General features: G+C 39.4%; 1 protein-coding gene across 1 annotated transcript in view; it reads left to right on the forward strand.

Annotated features, from left to right (window-relative positions):
- The window catches only part of scamp2 (secretory carrier membrane protein 2), a 51978-nt gene extending 39210 nt beyond the window's left edge, over positions 1 to 12768 (forward strand). The window contains exons 7-9 of the mRNA XM_073025517.1: positions 4432 to 4533; positions 6753 to 6870; positions 11184 to 12768. Of these exons, the coding sequence (XP_072881618.1) occupies positions 4432 to 4533; positions 6753 to 6870; positions 11184 to 11330 (367 nt within the window). The 3' untranslated portion in view covers positions 11331 to 12768. The remainder of the gene's footprint in view (positions 1 to 4431; positions 4534 to 6752; positions 6871 to 11183) is intronic.
- The last annotated feature ends 4545 nt before the right edge of the window (positions 12769 to 17313 follow it).

Here is a 17313-nt window from a genome sequence, read left to right on the forward strand (position 1 = left end):
GGGACCAATTTTATCCCTCACTATCCTTTTGCTATTAATATAACTGTAGAAACCCTTCAGATTTATTTTCACCTTACTTGCCAGAGCAACCTCATATCTTCTTTTAGCTTTTCTAATTTCTTTCTTAAGATTCTTTTTACATTCTTTATATTCCTCGAGCACCTCATTTACTCCACGCTGCTTATATTTATTATAGATCTCCCTCTTTTTCCAAACCAAGTTTCCAATATCCCTTGAAATCCATGGCGCTCTCAAACTTTTAACCTTTCCTTTCAACCTAATAGGAACATAAAGATTCTGTACCCTCAAAATTTCACCTTTAAATGACCTCCATTTCTCTATTACATCCTTCCCATAAAACAAATTGTCCCAATCCACTCCTTCTAAATCCTTTCGCATCTCCCCAAAGTTAGGCTTTCTCCAATCAAAAATATCAACCCTGGGTCCAGTCCTATCCTTCTCCATAATTATATTGAAACTAATGGTATTGTGATCACTGGACCCAAAGTGCTCCCCAGCACATACGTCCGTCACCTGACCTATCTTATTCCCTAACAGGAGATCCAACACTACCCCTTCTCTAGTCGGTACCTCTATGTATTGCTGCAAAAAAACTATCCTGCACACATTTTACAAACTCCAAAACATCCAGCCCTTTTACAGAATGGGCTTCCCAGTCTATGTGTGGAAAATTAAAATCTCCCACAATCACAACCTTGTGCTTACTACAAATATCTGCTATCTCCTTACAAATTTGCTCCTCTAATTCTCGCTCCCCATTAGGTGGTCTATAATACACCCCTATAACTGTTACTACACCTTTCCCATTCCTCAATTCCACCCAAATAGCCTCCCTAGATGAACCGAGAAAGGAGAACGCCGTCCGCCATTTTAAGCCGGATCGCGACGCCGTCTGCCACTTTAAGTCAGGACACAATGACATCCACCATTTTAAGTCATTGCCATTGTCACTGTGTTGAGTGTTTAACTTTGTATTTGGCTTAAATTTTTCTTAGTAAGATTCACCCTGACCCTGTCCCGTCGTTCCGGTCGGCTGGTGGCGCAGTCAGATCAGCACCAGGCTAGAGAACAGAGGTTCCCGAGTTTGATTTAGTGACAGACCAGTCCCGTGCCGGGTTGATGTCAAGCTCGCAACTCGACCTCGTAAAAAAAAAACATTGCCACCTCCAGTTTAAATTCCCACGCAGAATATTGTGGAGGATCAATTACCCAAACCCAGCACAGCCCCCACTTGTCCCATTTAACCTGTCTCAGTGCGGTACAGTTTAGCACCTGGGAAATCAGTGCTGTGGTCCAGCGGACCTCGAGAGCCAGCGGAGCTTGGGACCTGACCCCTGCAGTGTTTCTGCTCCATTGACTGGAAGCGATCGCGTTTGAAAGTAAAGTGGAAATAATAAAGCGTTTGGAAAGAGGAAACGCCATCAGTCATTGGAAAAGCATTAGGCTACAGTCTGTCAATGATCGGAACAATTTTAAAGGATAACGGATAAAGTGAGAATAATGAAGTATGTGAAAGGCCCTGCCCCGATGAAAGCTACAATTATTACTAAGCAACACAGTGGTTTAATTATTGGAATACGTACGTTTCTTAAGTGTTTTATATGCATAGAAAGGTAAAATATATACTATATTCTAAGACAAACGTTTGACTAACTGATGCTAAATAATACCGGATGTACTTGTTCCGACTTACATACAAATCCGACTTAAAGACGGACTCAGGAACGGAACTCGTACGTAACCCAGGGACTGACTGTAATTGTAGCATTGCAAGTTTGCATTGGTAGGTTCCATTTCAAGTGTGAGTATCTGTTTATAAACAGTACTATGTGGACAAAACCTTTACATTTTCAAAACTGTACATAAAAATGTCAGTGATACCATTATATTACCATTATACGGAAATCAATTCAAGCAAGACTGTTTTGCAGAGTGGGAGAGATTACAAAAATCAGTCAAGTTGAACTGTTCCATGACATCTCTTCAAAGTTGAAAGTCGATTTATTATCAAAGTACGTTTATGTCATCATATGCTACCCTGAGGTTCATTTTCTTTTAGACATTCACGGTAAATACAAAGAATCAAAATAGTCATTGGAAAAACTCCACAGAACAAATATTGGCAAACAGCCAATGTGCAAAAGACTACAACAATAATATTAAGTAATGAATATTGAGAACAGGAATTGTGTCTTTGAAAGTGAGTTCATGGTATGTGGAGTCAGTTAAAGTGTTGAGGTTATCCACTGGTTTAGGAGCCTCATGGTGGAGGGGCAATAACTGTTACTGAACCTTGTGGTGTGGGACCTTGGGGTCCTGTACCTCCCTGATGGTAGCAGTGAGAAGAGAGCATGGATGGATGGTGGGATCCTTGATGATGGTCGCTGCTTTCCTGCAACAGTGCTCCTTGCTTAATGCTGCAACATGCTTAATGATGGAGAGGGCTTTATCTCTGATGGACTATACTATATCCACCACATCTTATAAGCTTTTCTGTTCAAGGGCATTGGTGTTGGCAGCATGTGAGATGGCTTTCCAGAGGTTCTAATTGGACTTGTATTTTTCTTGGTCGCTAAGCCTAAATGTCACTGATCTGGCCCTCAGCAGATTGTGGATCTCTTGGTTCATCCAAAGCTTCTGGTTGGGGAAGATGCTGAATAATTATGTGGGACACACTCGTCTACAAGTGTCTTTATAAAGTACTTGACAACTATGGTGTATTCATTAAAATTGAGTCTTTGAACATAGCCCAGTCCACCGACTCAAAGCAATCCCATAGTGGCTGCTCTTCCTCCCATGACCACCTATTGTCCTTGTCTCTGCTTCCTTGCTATTTAACCTTTGCCAGTGCGCAGGTAAGAGGAGGCTAGCCAGATGATCAGATTTCTTGAAATGTGTTCTAGGGATGGAATGGCTGGCATTCCTGATCAAAGTGTGAGTGATTGAGAGTGTGGGACCCCTGGTGCTGCAGTTGATGTGTTGATTGATGATAATTCGTCAGCGATTTCTTCAAGCAAGCCTGATGGAAGCCTTTTAAGAAGAGAACAAAAGAGCAAAATACCTGCTCTCATTTGAAATGGTCCTAGAAATTTTTAAATCAGTCATAGCACCAAAAATAAAGCTAGAAATTGAAATGAGTGAATAAATTATCCAAATTTATTACTTTACAATAATACAGCAGAGCTGTTTGACCTAATTTGTCCAGTATTTATGCATTTGCTTCTGATTATCCACTGACCTCCTTTAATCACCTGAGCTCATAATTTCCACATTCTTGCAGATCTAAGTTCTGAAAGTACTTCCTAAATACTTGTTACATTTATTACTCAACTTTCTTATTTAATAACCCATAGTTTTGATTTCTCACTTAATTGAAAACGTTTATTCTGTGCCTAACCTATTAACACTGGCCCCTGCCCAGATTGTTTTAAAGTTCTAAGTCATCCCTCTAGCTTCTCCCTAACGCAGAAGACTCCCAGCTTGATCAGTGTTTCCTAATGGTTCTTATTTTTTCCTTTGCATGTTCATAAATGGTATTGTATATTTATTACGTACAAAGTTTCAATATTTTCAGTGATGAAATAATTGACATATTTGCAGCTTAAGTATTGAAAACATAGTCCAAAGTTATGAGTGGGTTGTGTTTACAAATGAGCATTAAAATGACTATTTTGAACAAAATTCAAGGCTGAAATTAAATTTTCTCATGAAACCATGACAATGCATGTCAAATCCTAAGATCCAAAGGTGAGGTTAAAATTAATGGGCAAAACTTCCTGCCAGTAGTAATTTATCCATTGTCATGGCTGATTGATCGATGGTTGTGAACTATTCAAAGTTTTTGTAACACTAATAAGGACCATCTTTGCAGTGCTTTTGGGTAAGTGCTTTTACATGGGGAACTAGAACAAGTTTTTGCATGAAATAAAACCCAAATGCTGAAAGTACAGTACTCGGGCAACATTTGTAGAGGGAGGGGGAAACAGCGCGTGACGTGGGTCAATGGACTTTCATTGGAAGTGGAAAAAGGTGAAAATGACACTGTTACCAATGAAACGTGAGAGAATGGAGCATTGACAGCTGATTAAGTGATGCATGTGTTGGTCAGTTGTAAAACTTATTTTGAAATTTTGAAAGTTCTGCATGTCAGGAATATTCTAAATTTTCAAGAATTAAATGTAATAAAAATAAATAATTCTAAAGCACTGAAGAAAATTGTTGAAGAAGCACTCACAATAATATAATACCTGCCAAACATTTTGGGTGATTATACTGCTGGAGAATCAAAGTCAAATTTGTGATTTTTCTTTTTCCTTTTGTGTAGAAAAATGTAGCAGGAATGAATGATGGGGATTAAACATACAGAGTAAATGATTTGTAACACCTAATTTTCTTCCATTTGTTTTTCAGGTCTGATAGTTCGTTCAACTTCTTTTTCTTCTTCTTCATTTTCTTCTGTCAAATTATTCTCTATGTCATTCAGGCAATTGGTATTCCTAACTGGGGTGTCAGGTAAGCATTCTATTCTGTGATCATATTGTTCTTCACTGACTTGAGTGTCTTGTTAGCTTTAGCTTTCTTCTCCAATAGATATGTTACTCTTTGTAGGCAGATGCTGTGATACTTCATGACTGGACAGTCACTTTTGTATAGACCATTCGCTTCCACTGTGTTTTTAATTCTCTATTTTGTTACTTTGATTGAATTCAGGCATCTCAAGATGTTGTGACAAATCTCTTTGTAGCATATTTGTAGTGGTTACTGTACTGTTGCTTGCTAAAACCACTGTAGAGTAGTGGTTAGCACAATGCTATTACAGCTCTGGGCACTCTGGAGTTCAGAGTTAAATTCTGGCACTGTCTGTAAAGAAATTGGTACAGTCTTGCTGTAAACCACATGAGTTTCCTCCAAGTGTTCTGGCTTCCTCCCAAATTCCAAAGACATGCAGATTAGTAAGTTAATTGGTCATTGTAAATTGTTCTGTGATTAGAGTTAAATAAGTGTGGGCGGTGTGGCTTGTTGGGTTGGAAGGGCCTGTTCCACATTGGATAATTTTTTTAAAAATTAAAGTAAAAATATTCTAGCCAGAAGAAAGATCAAATGTGCTACTAATCTAATGCGTGTATTTCAAATTCCTGCTTTAAAAAAAAGCTAGAGCAAGTTCAGATGTGTAAATGGCTCATCCATAAGTGGTCTACTCTTCATAATTCGTTCCATTTTTTGCACAGGAACTTAAGTCATTTGAATTAAACAGTATCGTTATGAACAAAAGGAGATAAAACGATAACATTTGAAGAAGTGTAATCTGCATTAGAATTCCAAAAATTAACTAATTTTGAATTGGAGTGGACTGCACAGTGCATTTATTGGGGGGAAAATATTGTCCACACCCTTCATATTGGATACTTGTCTGATCTCCCTTCCTAAAGAATATTTGTGACTAATTGATTGCAACCAAAGTTCATCATTGTAACTCCTGAAATTAACTCCTGAGATGAGAAGGAATTTCTGCACTCATAAGGTTGTGGATCTTTAGAATTTTCTAACAGAAAGGACTCAGTCACTCCATATTAAAGACAAATTTGACAGGTTTTTATTGTTGAAGGAAACCAGGGCTGTTGGGTTGAACCTTAAAGTAAAAGATCAATCTTAATACTAAATGGCAGAATAGGCCTAGGAACCAAGTGGCTTACACCAAATTCTATTATTTATTGTATTAATAGAGCAAGAACCATCTTTTATTTAAATTTGAGAACAGTTTAAAGCTGAAACTTTAATCAAACCATGTCCTTCTCCTGACATTTTCTATTCTAATTTGGAGCTCTAAGAGCTCTTGTTTCTATACATAACTAAAAACCTGTTGGTCCAAACAATGCTGTCTTGTCAGATCCATCCCATCAATGGGTCACAATCACGTTGTCAAATACTTTGCAAGTAATTTGCAAGTTAAGCACTGGCTTCTTGACCCACAATAGTTAAACACCAAGAATACATTTCCATCAGGAAGACTTTGTTTTAACAATCTCTTTTTAAAATCAGAAACTTCAGCTTTCTAGACTTATCTGTGCTTGCAAATACTCAGTAAAATTATTGAAAATGGAGTGTGGGTGTAGGCTTAGATGAAGTCAGAAAATCAGGGCAAGCAGCATAAAAAGGAAATTGATGAAGTAAAGAACCATCCTACTAAGGTTGGTTTTTGTTGTTTCAGTAGTATCCAAGCAGAAATTAAACCTATTTGTGTCAATTTCTGTGCTTTATCCTTTGTGGATTAATGTAGCTTACGCATTGAACAATACATCAACTGGCTTCACCTAAACCCACATCCATGCCCCATTTTGAAAGAGTTTGCACAGATTAGTCCAGAACAGTGGAGTATCATTTTATTCACCAGGCCAATTGGACCATCCCATGTAACAGTCATTGACCTGTGTTTTAATGTAGCTGCCAATATACTGATCCTGTTGCCTCTGGTAGTGCAAATTCATTACTAGAAACTAATCATGAACCTGTACCCTACGATGATGGACAAAGGTCAGGTGTATTGATGTATTCCTGCGTTCATTCCAATACCTTTTTTCCACCTTTAATCAGTTTACAAACTAGTATGGATTTGCAATTTACTTAGAAACTCAGTCTGCCGAGTTGGTTTTCTGCTTGCATTAATAATGGCATTTGAAATCTGCAGGAAAACATTAGCCTGCTGCTGTAACCTGTTTGTATTTTCTTTCTAGTGGATGGATTGCGGCTCTAAGTTGGACACGCACCAACCCTGCTGTGGCAGTTATCATGATGGTAGTAGCAGCATTTTTCACGGCGTGCGCAGTCTTGGCTTTGTTTCTCATGCAAAGGGTAAGAATGCTTGCCTTGCATCTGTCTTCCATTAATGTGCCCAGCGGACCTTTTGCTTACGGACTTGACTATTTCCAGTGCTGGATATCTACCTTCCAAAATGTTCAGCTTCTCCAACTGTTTTACACTATTTCATCTGAGCTCATTACTCCAGTCTTTGTTAACCTGTACTGGCTCCACATCTCTCCGCACATCTCATCTAAAATTCTGATTTGATGTTTTTCATCCCTATTCTCTTAACCTCTATCAAAGGCACCACACTCTCCTCCTATTGCAAGTCTAAACAGATTTGGAATTCCATGTATGGAGTTGACTAAAGTGTATCTGGCAGTGTAAGGAAAAAATGCTACAAAGCTATTACCTTTTATCTCATTTGTAGTATGTTAGTCTACAGCTGGAATACTGTAGGGTTCTGAACAGTCAACATCAATAAAATGATATATCTGTAGATTGAAAAGAGGACTGCATGTTCACTCAAATGTTGTCATGTTTGTACAGGTTAAATTGAAATTGCATTAATTATATTTCAGTCCTTTATCAGGACTAACCTAAAGTAATCATACTTAAGTCCAGTCGTATCGAAGGGTCTCAGCCTGAATCGTTGACTGGTTATTCCTCTCCATAGATGCTGAGTTCCTCCAGTGTTTTGTGTGTGTATTGCTCTGGATTTCCAGCATCTGCAGAATCAAGAGAAAATCTGCAGATGCTGGAAATCCAAGTAACACACACAAATTGCTGGAGGAACTCAGCAGGCTAGGTGGCATCTATGGAAAAGAGGATAGTTGATGTTTCGGGCGGAGACCCTTCATCAGGATTGGAGGAAAAAAAAGATGAGTCAGAATTAGGCGGGGGGGAGGGGAGGAACAAAAGGTGATTGGTGAAACGGGGAAAGGGAGAAGATGAAGTAAAGAGCTGGGAAGTTGATTGGTAAAAGAGATAAAGGGCTGGTAAAGGGGAATCTGATAGGAGAGGGTGGAGAGAGCTGAATGGGAAATTATGAAGTGGGGAGGAGGATGTTACTGGAAGTTCGAGAAATCAATGTTCATGCCATCAGGTTGGAGGCTAACCAGACGGAATATAAGGTGTTACTTCTCCAACCTGAGTATGGCCTCTTCACAACAGTAAGGAGGCCATGCATGGACTGACATGTCGGAATGGGAAATGGAATTAAAATGGGTGGAAACTGGGAGATCCTACTTTTTCTCATGGACTCTTTTCTAGTAGGTGCTCAGTGAAGCAGTCTCCCAATCTACATTGGGTCTCAACGATATACAGGAGGCCACACAGGGAGTACTGGATGTAGTAGATGACCCCAAAAGACTCCCAGGTGAAGCGTTGCCTCACCTGGAAGGACTGTTTAGGGTCTGAGTTGTAGTGAGGGAGGATGTATAGGGGCAGGTGTTGCACTTGTTCCGTTTGTAAGGAAGGAGATCAGTGCGGAAGGATGAATGGGCAAGGAAGTTGAGTAGGGAACAATCCCTACAGAAAACTGAAAGTCGGTGGTGGGGGGGAAAGATGTGGTGGGATCCCATGGGAGATAACAGAAGTTGTGGAGAATTGTGCTGGACTTAGGGTTCCTCTTATCCCCATCTACCACCCCATCAGCCTCTATCTGTGGTGGGGTGGCGGGAGGATAGGGTGAAGGCAGACGTGTGAAATGGAAGAGGGCAAATGGTTGAGGGCAGCGTTGATTTTTTAAAAAATTTTTTTTATTAGTTTTTCAAAACATTTTACAAAATTAAAAACCCCAAATCCCAATGAGGAGCATTAATACAGAGCAAGGTTAAGCATACAATAACAATATGCTACAAAGGAAGAGAATTTAATAAAAAAGCACCTAAATTAAAGACAAGTGAGCTTAGTGTCCTCCCCAAACCCCACAACACAAGAAAAGAAAACAACAATTCCAGACCAACCACCACTCAATATAGAGAGTATAAGTCCAGACAGTCAAACTCCCAGACTGTGAATACACTTAGCAACAGAGGATAATAATGCCTACTACCAGAAAAAAAAAGGGAGCTGAAAGCAAGGGACCGAAAAGAAAAAAAAAACCTAGTCAAGAGGAAGGTTATGAAAGTACTCGATAAAAGGTCCCCAGACCTTATGGAACTTTAAATCCGAATTGAGAACTGAATAATGAATTTTTTCGAGGTCCAAGCAGGCCATAATGTCGTTAAGCCATTGCGCATGAGTGGGCGGGGCAACATCTCTCCATCTAAGGAGGATCAAGCGTCTCGCCAGGAGAGAGGCAAAGGATAGTATTCGGCATTTGGTCGGACCCAGACATAAATCTGTCTCGCCCCAAAAACCGAACAGAGCAATTAAGGGGTTAGGTTCTAGGTGCTGATTCAGAATACCCGATAATGTAGTGAAGACATCTTTCCAGAATTTCTCCAAGCTAGGACAGAACCAGTACATATGGATGAGAGAGGCCACGCCCCTCTTGCATTTATCACAGAGCGGACTAATGCCAGGGTAGAATCGAGATAGTTTAGATTTAGACATATGGGCTCTATGAACAATCTTAAACTGTAAGAGACAATGGCGAGCACAAAGAGAGGTTGAGTTAACCGATTTGAGAACTGAGTCCCAGCTCTCCTCGGATAAGGAGATATTTAAATCCTGCTCCCAGGCCATTTTAATTTTATCCACAGGGGCCCGTCGTAAGGCTGCTAGTTTATCTTGGATAATTGAAATTATACCTTTACCTAGTGGATTAATGGAAAGAAATAGGTCCATAGCATTTTTCGCAGGCATTTCAGGAAAGTTAGGAATTAAAGGAGCAGTAAAGTGTCGGATTTGGAGATATCTGAAAAAGTGAGCGTTAGGCAGGTTGAACTTAACAGAGAGCTGTTGAAAAGAAGCGAAGCGATTATCAATGAAGAGATCTTCAAAATGTCTAATGCCCTTCCTGTACCAAACATGGAATGCTGAATCGAACATGGTAGGTAAAAAAAGGTGATTATGTGCGACAGGGCTAGAAACGGAAAACCCCTGGAAACCTTAGCATTTCCTGAACTGAGCCCATATACACAAAGTGTGTCTAACCAGAGGATTAGCTATTGATCTGGGCAGACTGCTAGGGAGTGCAGAGCCAAGAAGTGCAGATATAGATAATTCTTTAGTGTAGCTCAACTCCATTGCCACCCAGTTAGGGCACTCAGGTTGACCGTGGAAGAAAGACCAGAAGGCAGCACAACGTATATTAGCTGCCCAGTAATATAAGCGAAAGTTAGGTAAAGCCATGCCACCCTCTTTTTTAGATTTTTGGAGGTGGATTTTATTAATTCTAGAGCGCTTATTCTGCCACAGATATGACAAAATAATAGAGCAGCGTTGATCTTTGAAGGAGGAGGATACCTCCTTCGTTCTGGAATGAAAAGCCTCATCTTGAGAGCAAATGTGAAGGAGATGGAGGAGTTGAGAGAAGGGGATGGCATTTTTACAAGTAACGGGGTGGGAAGAGGTGTAGTTCAGGTAGCTGTGAGAGTCAATGGGTTTATAAAAGACATCAGTAGATAAGCTATCTCCAGAGATGGAGACAGATCGAGATGGGGGAGAGAGGTGTCTGACATGGACCAGATAAATTTGAGGGGACGGTGAAAGTTGGAGGCAAAGTTGATTAAGTCAACAAGCTCCGCATGATGCAGGAAGCAGCACTAATGCAGTTATTGATGTAGTGTAGCATCAGTAGATCTCTTGTTTTTATTAATTATACTTCACTTTCTTGGCAATTTAAAGTTTAGGTATAATTTGACAGGCCTTTAGTATTTTTAAGGGTAGAGGTGTACTAGAGAAACTTGCCGATGGGTGTCTAGGGCAAGAGATCATAAACTTAACATTAAGGACCAACTTAGTCACGAGAAATGTTCAGCAAAAAGAAATTGAAGCTAAGGGAAATAAAAATGTGGAATTATTCATTGGGGGATGAAAGTAGTAGGTGCTAGTTTAGTCTCTTATTGCTAAATTCTGAAGGTTACAGAGCCATGATGGGTAGATGGATTTCAGATACAGATCACACAAAATCCTGAGAGTGGGGGGTGGAATTCCTTCTCTTGTTAGGAATTCTCTTCCTATCTTGCCTCTCTCCAGTTGTCCATCTTTTAAAGACCAACTTAGGCTAAATTCCCTCTGAATGTTCTTTGCCTTTTAATTGCTCTTTACATTTTGCAACCTCATCAAGTCTCTAGGAACGTGATTGCAATGTTTAAATGTGCCCAGAAAGTGGAAGCTGTGATAATGAAAATTTCATCACGTAAATATATGTTTGGAAAAAAAAATCTGATTTTCTCTTCCATTCATTCCTTCAGGTACACTCGATATTCCGCAGGTCGGGGGCTAGCTTTCAGAGAGCGCAGGAGGAATTCTCACAAGGGGTCTTCTCCAGTCCTGCCGTGCGAAATGCTGCAGCTTCAGCCGCATCAGCTGCTGCACAGAACACCTTCCAAGGAAACTAAGCATTGGGAATTATTTCTCAAACTTTCTCTTTGTATGTTCTTTATAAAAGATGCACTTTCATTGGGCAAAATGTGTACTTTGTGTGTCTAGCTAATAAGGGGGTAAAGATATTTGGCTTTAATCAGAGGGTTTCAAACAGATGCAATGACAATATCACTGTACTTCCTACAGTCAGGAAACAGCTGCTCAATTGTTTGGGATTAAAAAAAACGTACATATTTATGGAATTTTTCATATTTTCTTGTCTATGAAGAATCATTAACCAATGTATCGATCATTGGGGAGGTACATTTACAGGAAAGGGTAAATATCAAACTAATGTTATCTTTTAAACTGTCTTCATCAGGCACATAGTGTTTTATTAGTGTTTGTGATATTGCTCAACACTATAATGCTTGCAAGCAAGGAGTGGTCATCTATATTCAGTAGCATTACTTATTAACTCTGCTAATTATGTGGGAAATTACTGGGTATGATCGGGTTTTTTTGCAATGGTTACCAGTCATGGATTTGTTTTTTTAAAAACTGGTGTAAAAGTTATACCAGTGAAACCTGCCAGCATTGTAATAACATTTATCTTTAAATGCTTCAAGAAGTTAATTAATGGTTGAGTCAGTGATGTTTTAGGTTCAAATTGTTTGGCTATTTTTTTTTAAGTATTTAAAGATGCAAACTTCTGGAAATAATCAGCAGGTCAAGCAGCACTGGAAAGAGAACAGCTACCACCATTTCAAACATACATCCACCCCACAGAAGGCATTTATTTTCAAAAACAAAATTGCACAAGAAACAACAAATAGTAAACATTAGTGTGTGTACCTTTTTTTCCTGATGCTTTAATACCATACTGTTCAGTTGAAACTCATTCCCATTCTGCCCAGTATATATCTGATCTGTTTACAGATGCTTACTTCATAAACCTGAGTATTTGAATTATATAACTGTCTGAATCTGAAGAATATCTTCCATTTTTTTATCAATTTTTGTGATTCTGAATTTTGTGCATATTTAAAGGTGTGCTTTTAAGCAATGGTGGTATTGGTTGGGCAGTTTTTCTCATCGTTCATCGAAACATGATCCCTTGTTAGAATCACTTCAAACTGTTCCTTTTATTAAAATGAAATATTTGTGTGGGGGGGGGGGCGGAAGAAGTATTTGAATGAAGTTTTTGTCTTAAGGAGGTTAATTGGCCAGATTTGATGTTTACTCTGATATATATAGTAACTAAATTAGTCTTAATTCATTTGGATCTTAAGTGCACCTCATTTTAAATACTTTAATTTAATCATTCCGATGTTAATTTTATAAATGGTGTTCTGTAACTGGGAACAGTACTACCAAAGCTCCTCTCTATTTTGGGTTTTGGCTGGTTTTTGCATATGGTTGTGCAGTCATACATTAATAACCAGCCATATCAATAAACAATTTACAAATTGAGATGCTGTGTGGTCTGAATTACTTAGTGTTTCTAACATCTAGATGGTGTACAAGTTTTATTTTAAAAATTTTTTGCACTATTGCTTTATACTTTTTGAGCATATTCCCTCCAAAAACAACTAACTTGGACTGGCAGGAAAATCCATGGTACTTGTTAAATTTTTTTAAATATAAAGCAAAATGTCTGTCTCTTGCTTTCCTCCTAGATAGCTGGCTAAATTCAAGCTGATAGGAAGCCACAAGTATGCATTGGTTCAGACCAGGATTTGGCCTCTGGGGATGTTAGCTGTTCTGAATGACCCAGAATGTGTATCTTAAAGCCCTTTCTAAGTCAACAAAAATAATATTCCCATTAAAGGAACCTTCTCAGACATGATCCTTCACTTTGATAGGTGAATTATTTTGTGTTTTTCAATGTAATTACCACTGAAATGTTAGAATACATAGAAAATATAGATGCAGCTTTCCTGTTTGAATTATTCACAAAGACTTTCTTTTTTTTCCTCCTTGCAGGTTAGTTTGGCGTATAACAGGTGCTGTGCTACCAAATGAGCTTAGCACAGAACTAAACAGAATGAGTAGTGTCAATTTAGGGACTCTTGCACTTTATCTTCAGAACTCCTGGTTTACAGGACTTCTTTTTATTATGAGTATTAAAATCATATTGAAGAGACCGGATGTAATTTTTTTTTGATTTTCACTGTTGTCAGTGGGATGTTCATTTCTTTGAATGAACTTTCTGATGGAATGTATATTGTTAGCCTCACTTTTACGTTAAAAATAAATTCCATGCGAATGTCCTCTAAAACATTTGTGCTAAAATAAAAATATTTATCTTATTTACTAGAACGTTACCTGGGTTTCAGTACTTAAGTTACAGAGAAAGGTTGAATAAGTTAGGTCTTTATTCTTTGGAGCGTAGAAGGTTGAGGGGGGACTTGATAGAGGTATTTAAAATTATGAGGGGGATAGATAGAGTTGTTCAGTACAGTCAACGAGGAGTCAGAAATGGACTAAGTGAATAAAAAGGCAGGATCACAAACATCAGGAAATCCAGAGGTATTTTTAAGTCCCAGTTATGCTGGCTTGGCCACATTGCTCGGTTACCAGATGAGCTTCTTCACAGTGAACTACAGGAAACTTTCCCAAGGAGGCCAAAGGAAACACTATAAAGACACTCTGAAAACTTTGCTAAAAGCCTTTGGCATTAACCCAGACACATGGGAACATATCGCCCAGGACCGGGTTGAGTGGCATTCCTCCCTCCAGAAGATGCAGCAACACACGAGCCAGAAAGGACATAGGTCCGTAGGCTGGCCAGGAAATTCTGAACCAGCCACTTCCAACCTGGCTGCCATCTTTTATCCACACTGCCAAAGAACTTTGAGTATGGATTAATCTCTCCAGCCATCTGCGTACCCACAGACCTGTGCAGTCCCTACAAATCACAGATGACGAGTGGTTCTCATCATTGCATGATTAATGAATGAACAAACAAAGTTCAATAATAAATATCATTTTGAGTTTGAAACCCAAATGTCAAGAAATTCAGTTCTATAAAACTAGTTTAATATTTTTTCAAGCAATAATATCTGCAGATTTTCACTCAAGTCCTGCCGAAGAGTCTTGGCCCAAAACGATGACTGTACTTCTGTACACATAGAGTTGTACACGTTTTGTGTGTGTTGCTTGTTGCTTTGGATTTCCAACATCTGCAGATTTTCTCACGTTTGAAACTTACTGTGAAGTCTCTTCGAGGGATGCCTACCCTGAAGAAGTTTGAATCTTCCCTTCGACAGGAGTTCAGTGAAACCCTCTCTCACTGCTCCCCCTCTGTGACCTCTGCTGCCATTCAACTCTTTGACCAGGTGCTTATGCAGACCTGCTACCACAACCACGTATCCTTCCCGGGAACATGTTTTCACCACCCTGTACTTCTTCCTCCTGTCCCCCCACCTTCTTAGTCTGACTCCTTACCCCCTCCTTTCCAGTCCTGGTGAAGTCAACTGTTTACTCTTTTCCATAGATGCTGCCTGGAACGTTGAGTTCCTCCAGTATTTTGTGTGTGTTGCTTTGGATTTCCAGCATCTGCAGGTTTTCTCATGTATGGATATCAATGTCAGGGACACCTCTGGCATCAGGGATACACTAAATCCATACAGTAGAGTGTCAAGGATGCATCAGTAATGGGAAAAAGAGAAAGTAAATGGGATTTGGGGAAACTGACAAGCTTAATCCATACAAGATGGTGTAGTGAACAAAAGAGAGAGAAAAATGTAGGGTAAGTAGGGTGTGGAAGAGGGATTAGCAATTGGTAATAATGGGATAAAGGGAGTCTCTGTCCCAAATAAGGGGGACACTAGCATGGTACATGTTTAATAAATTATGGGAAGGGATCTGTGGAAGAATTATGGATGGGGAACCAAGGGATGTATATCAACCTTGGATGGCAGGAGAACTATGCGCCATGCTAGATGAACTGCCTGACCCAAAGACAGGTCTGGAAAAGTCTATTCTGAAACTTAAAACTATTGCTTTGTGTCACAGACCTAGTATGATGGATTTGGAAATGTTAATGAGGTCGTGGTTAGGCTCCAATTTTGAATTATATGAGATTAAATTTCAGGGTTTTCAAGAGCACCATAACAGTGCCAGGCCAGGACCTGCCACCATGCTGAATGAAGATTTTCAATAAAAATCTTTGCTACATTACCTGCTGCCTTTCCTAAAAAGACTAATTGGTCTAAGATAATGGAGTCACAACAAGGTAGAGGTGAGTCTGTAGAAGAATATATACAGAAGATGGAACAATAGTCAGGACTGCCAAAAGAGCAGGCCATGGGACCTACAATTAGTATTATTGGAAATGGTCTTTGGTCCAAATTGCATTCTGTCCTTTCCAAACAGAGTTCAGCCTATTAATATCCTGAAATCAGACCCAGTGAGGGTAGCATTGGAGACCAGGATTTGCATCATATAGTTCTACTTTCTCAGGATGTGCCTGTAAACTAATGTGGAAGATACTTGTTTTGTACCTGGATTCCTGAGGGAATGTGTGTATACCAGAGAGCCATTGTGGACTACACTACTTCAGTAGTAGTCAACCTATTTTATATAAGTGACAGTTACTCACTACCCATTTATCAAGGAGCTTGGAGCATTTTTACAAGAGTGTCTTGAAAGCCTCCGGAGATTTCTCCGGATTTGCTTTAGACCTACTACTAGTTAAATGGCACAGTTCTCTTCACTGTACGACTCATGACTCGGCTGGAAATCTTTCCCCAGAGGCGGAAGAGGGAATTGATAGATGGTACAAGTTGAACATTTTATGCCCCAGATTCATTGCAAGCTGTAAATCAAGTTTGCAAACAATGTATGATATGTATTTTACAAAATCCAGGAAACAGGTAGAAGGATCTGATACCCCACTCTCTGATAACACATTCATGCAATTACAGATAAACCTTATAGCATTACCTTTGTGTGAAGGATATAAATATGTATTGGTCATTATTTACATTTTTTTACAATGGGTTGAAACACTTCTTTGTAGAAGGAATAATGCAGTTACAGCAGCTACATGTTTGTTGAAGGAAATCATCCCGAGGTTCGGGATCCTTTGGAAACTGTCTAGCAATATCAGTGTTCACTTTACTGGAAAGGTAAAAGAATAAATATGTAAAGCCTAGCAGATTGACCAACGTTTCCATTATAGCTACCATCCTCGGTCAGCAGGCTTAGTAGAAAGGATGAATGGAATGATTAAAAACAAGTTTAGTAAAATGTGAAACACACACAAAGTGCTGGAGAAACTCTGCAGGTCAGGCAGCATCTGTGGAAATGAATAGATAGTCAACACTCGTAAAATGTGTGAATAATTGAAAGTTAACAAAGCAAGTAAAGTCTTTTACTAATTGAAAGAAACACCAAACATGCGATAAACTACAAAAATAGCATGATAGAGACAGTGAGAAGTCAAAAGAGCAAATCCTTGTGTTAACCGAACGAGCGAAAGTGCACAGCAGTTCAATCGATGTGCATTGTACGAAGTTTCAAACAACATTGGGTGGGCACAATAGCTTAGTGCTTAGCAAAATGCTTTACAATACAGCCAACCTGGGTTCAATTCCCACAGTTGCATGTAAGGAGTTTTTACACTCTCCCCATGACTGCGTGGGTTTCCTCTGGGTGATCCAGTTTCCTCCCACAGTCCAAAGATATGTTGGTAGGTTAATCGGCCATTGTAAGTTGTCCCGTGAGTAGGCCAGGATTAAATTGGGGGATTGTTGGGTAGCGCAGCTCGAAAGGCCAGTAAGATGTATTCTGCACTGTAACTCAATAAATAAGTAAGTAAAATAAATAAATATGTTAAAGTGCAGCCTCGACTTCAAGTGAACAGTCCTGCTAGTGACACTTCGAGTGACACTGTTAGTGACTGGTGCACCACCTGGAGAAGCACCTGTTTTTGAAGCTCCACCCAAGGAATTACAGCTCACATCAAACAGTCTCCCTTTACAGCGCCACCATCCGAACTCAGGAGAATTA

This window comes from Hemitrygon akajei, chromosome 21, assembly GCF_048418815.1.
Source record: "Hemitrygon akajei chromosome 21, sHemAka1.3, whole genome shotgun sequence".
In the NCBI taxonomy this organism is placed as follows: Eukaryota; Metazoa; Chordata; class Chondrichthyes; order Myliobatiformes; family Dasyatidae; genus Hemitrygon; species Hemitrygon akajei.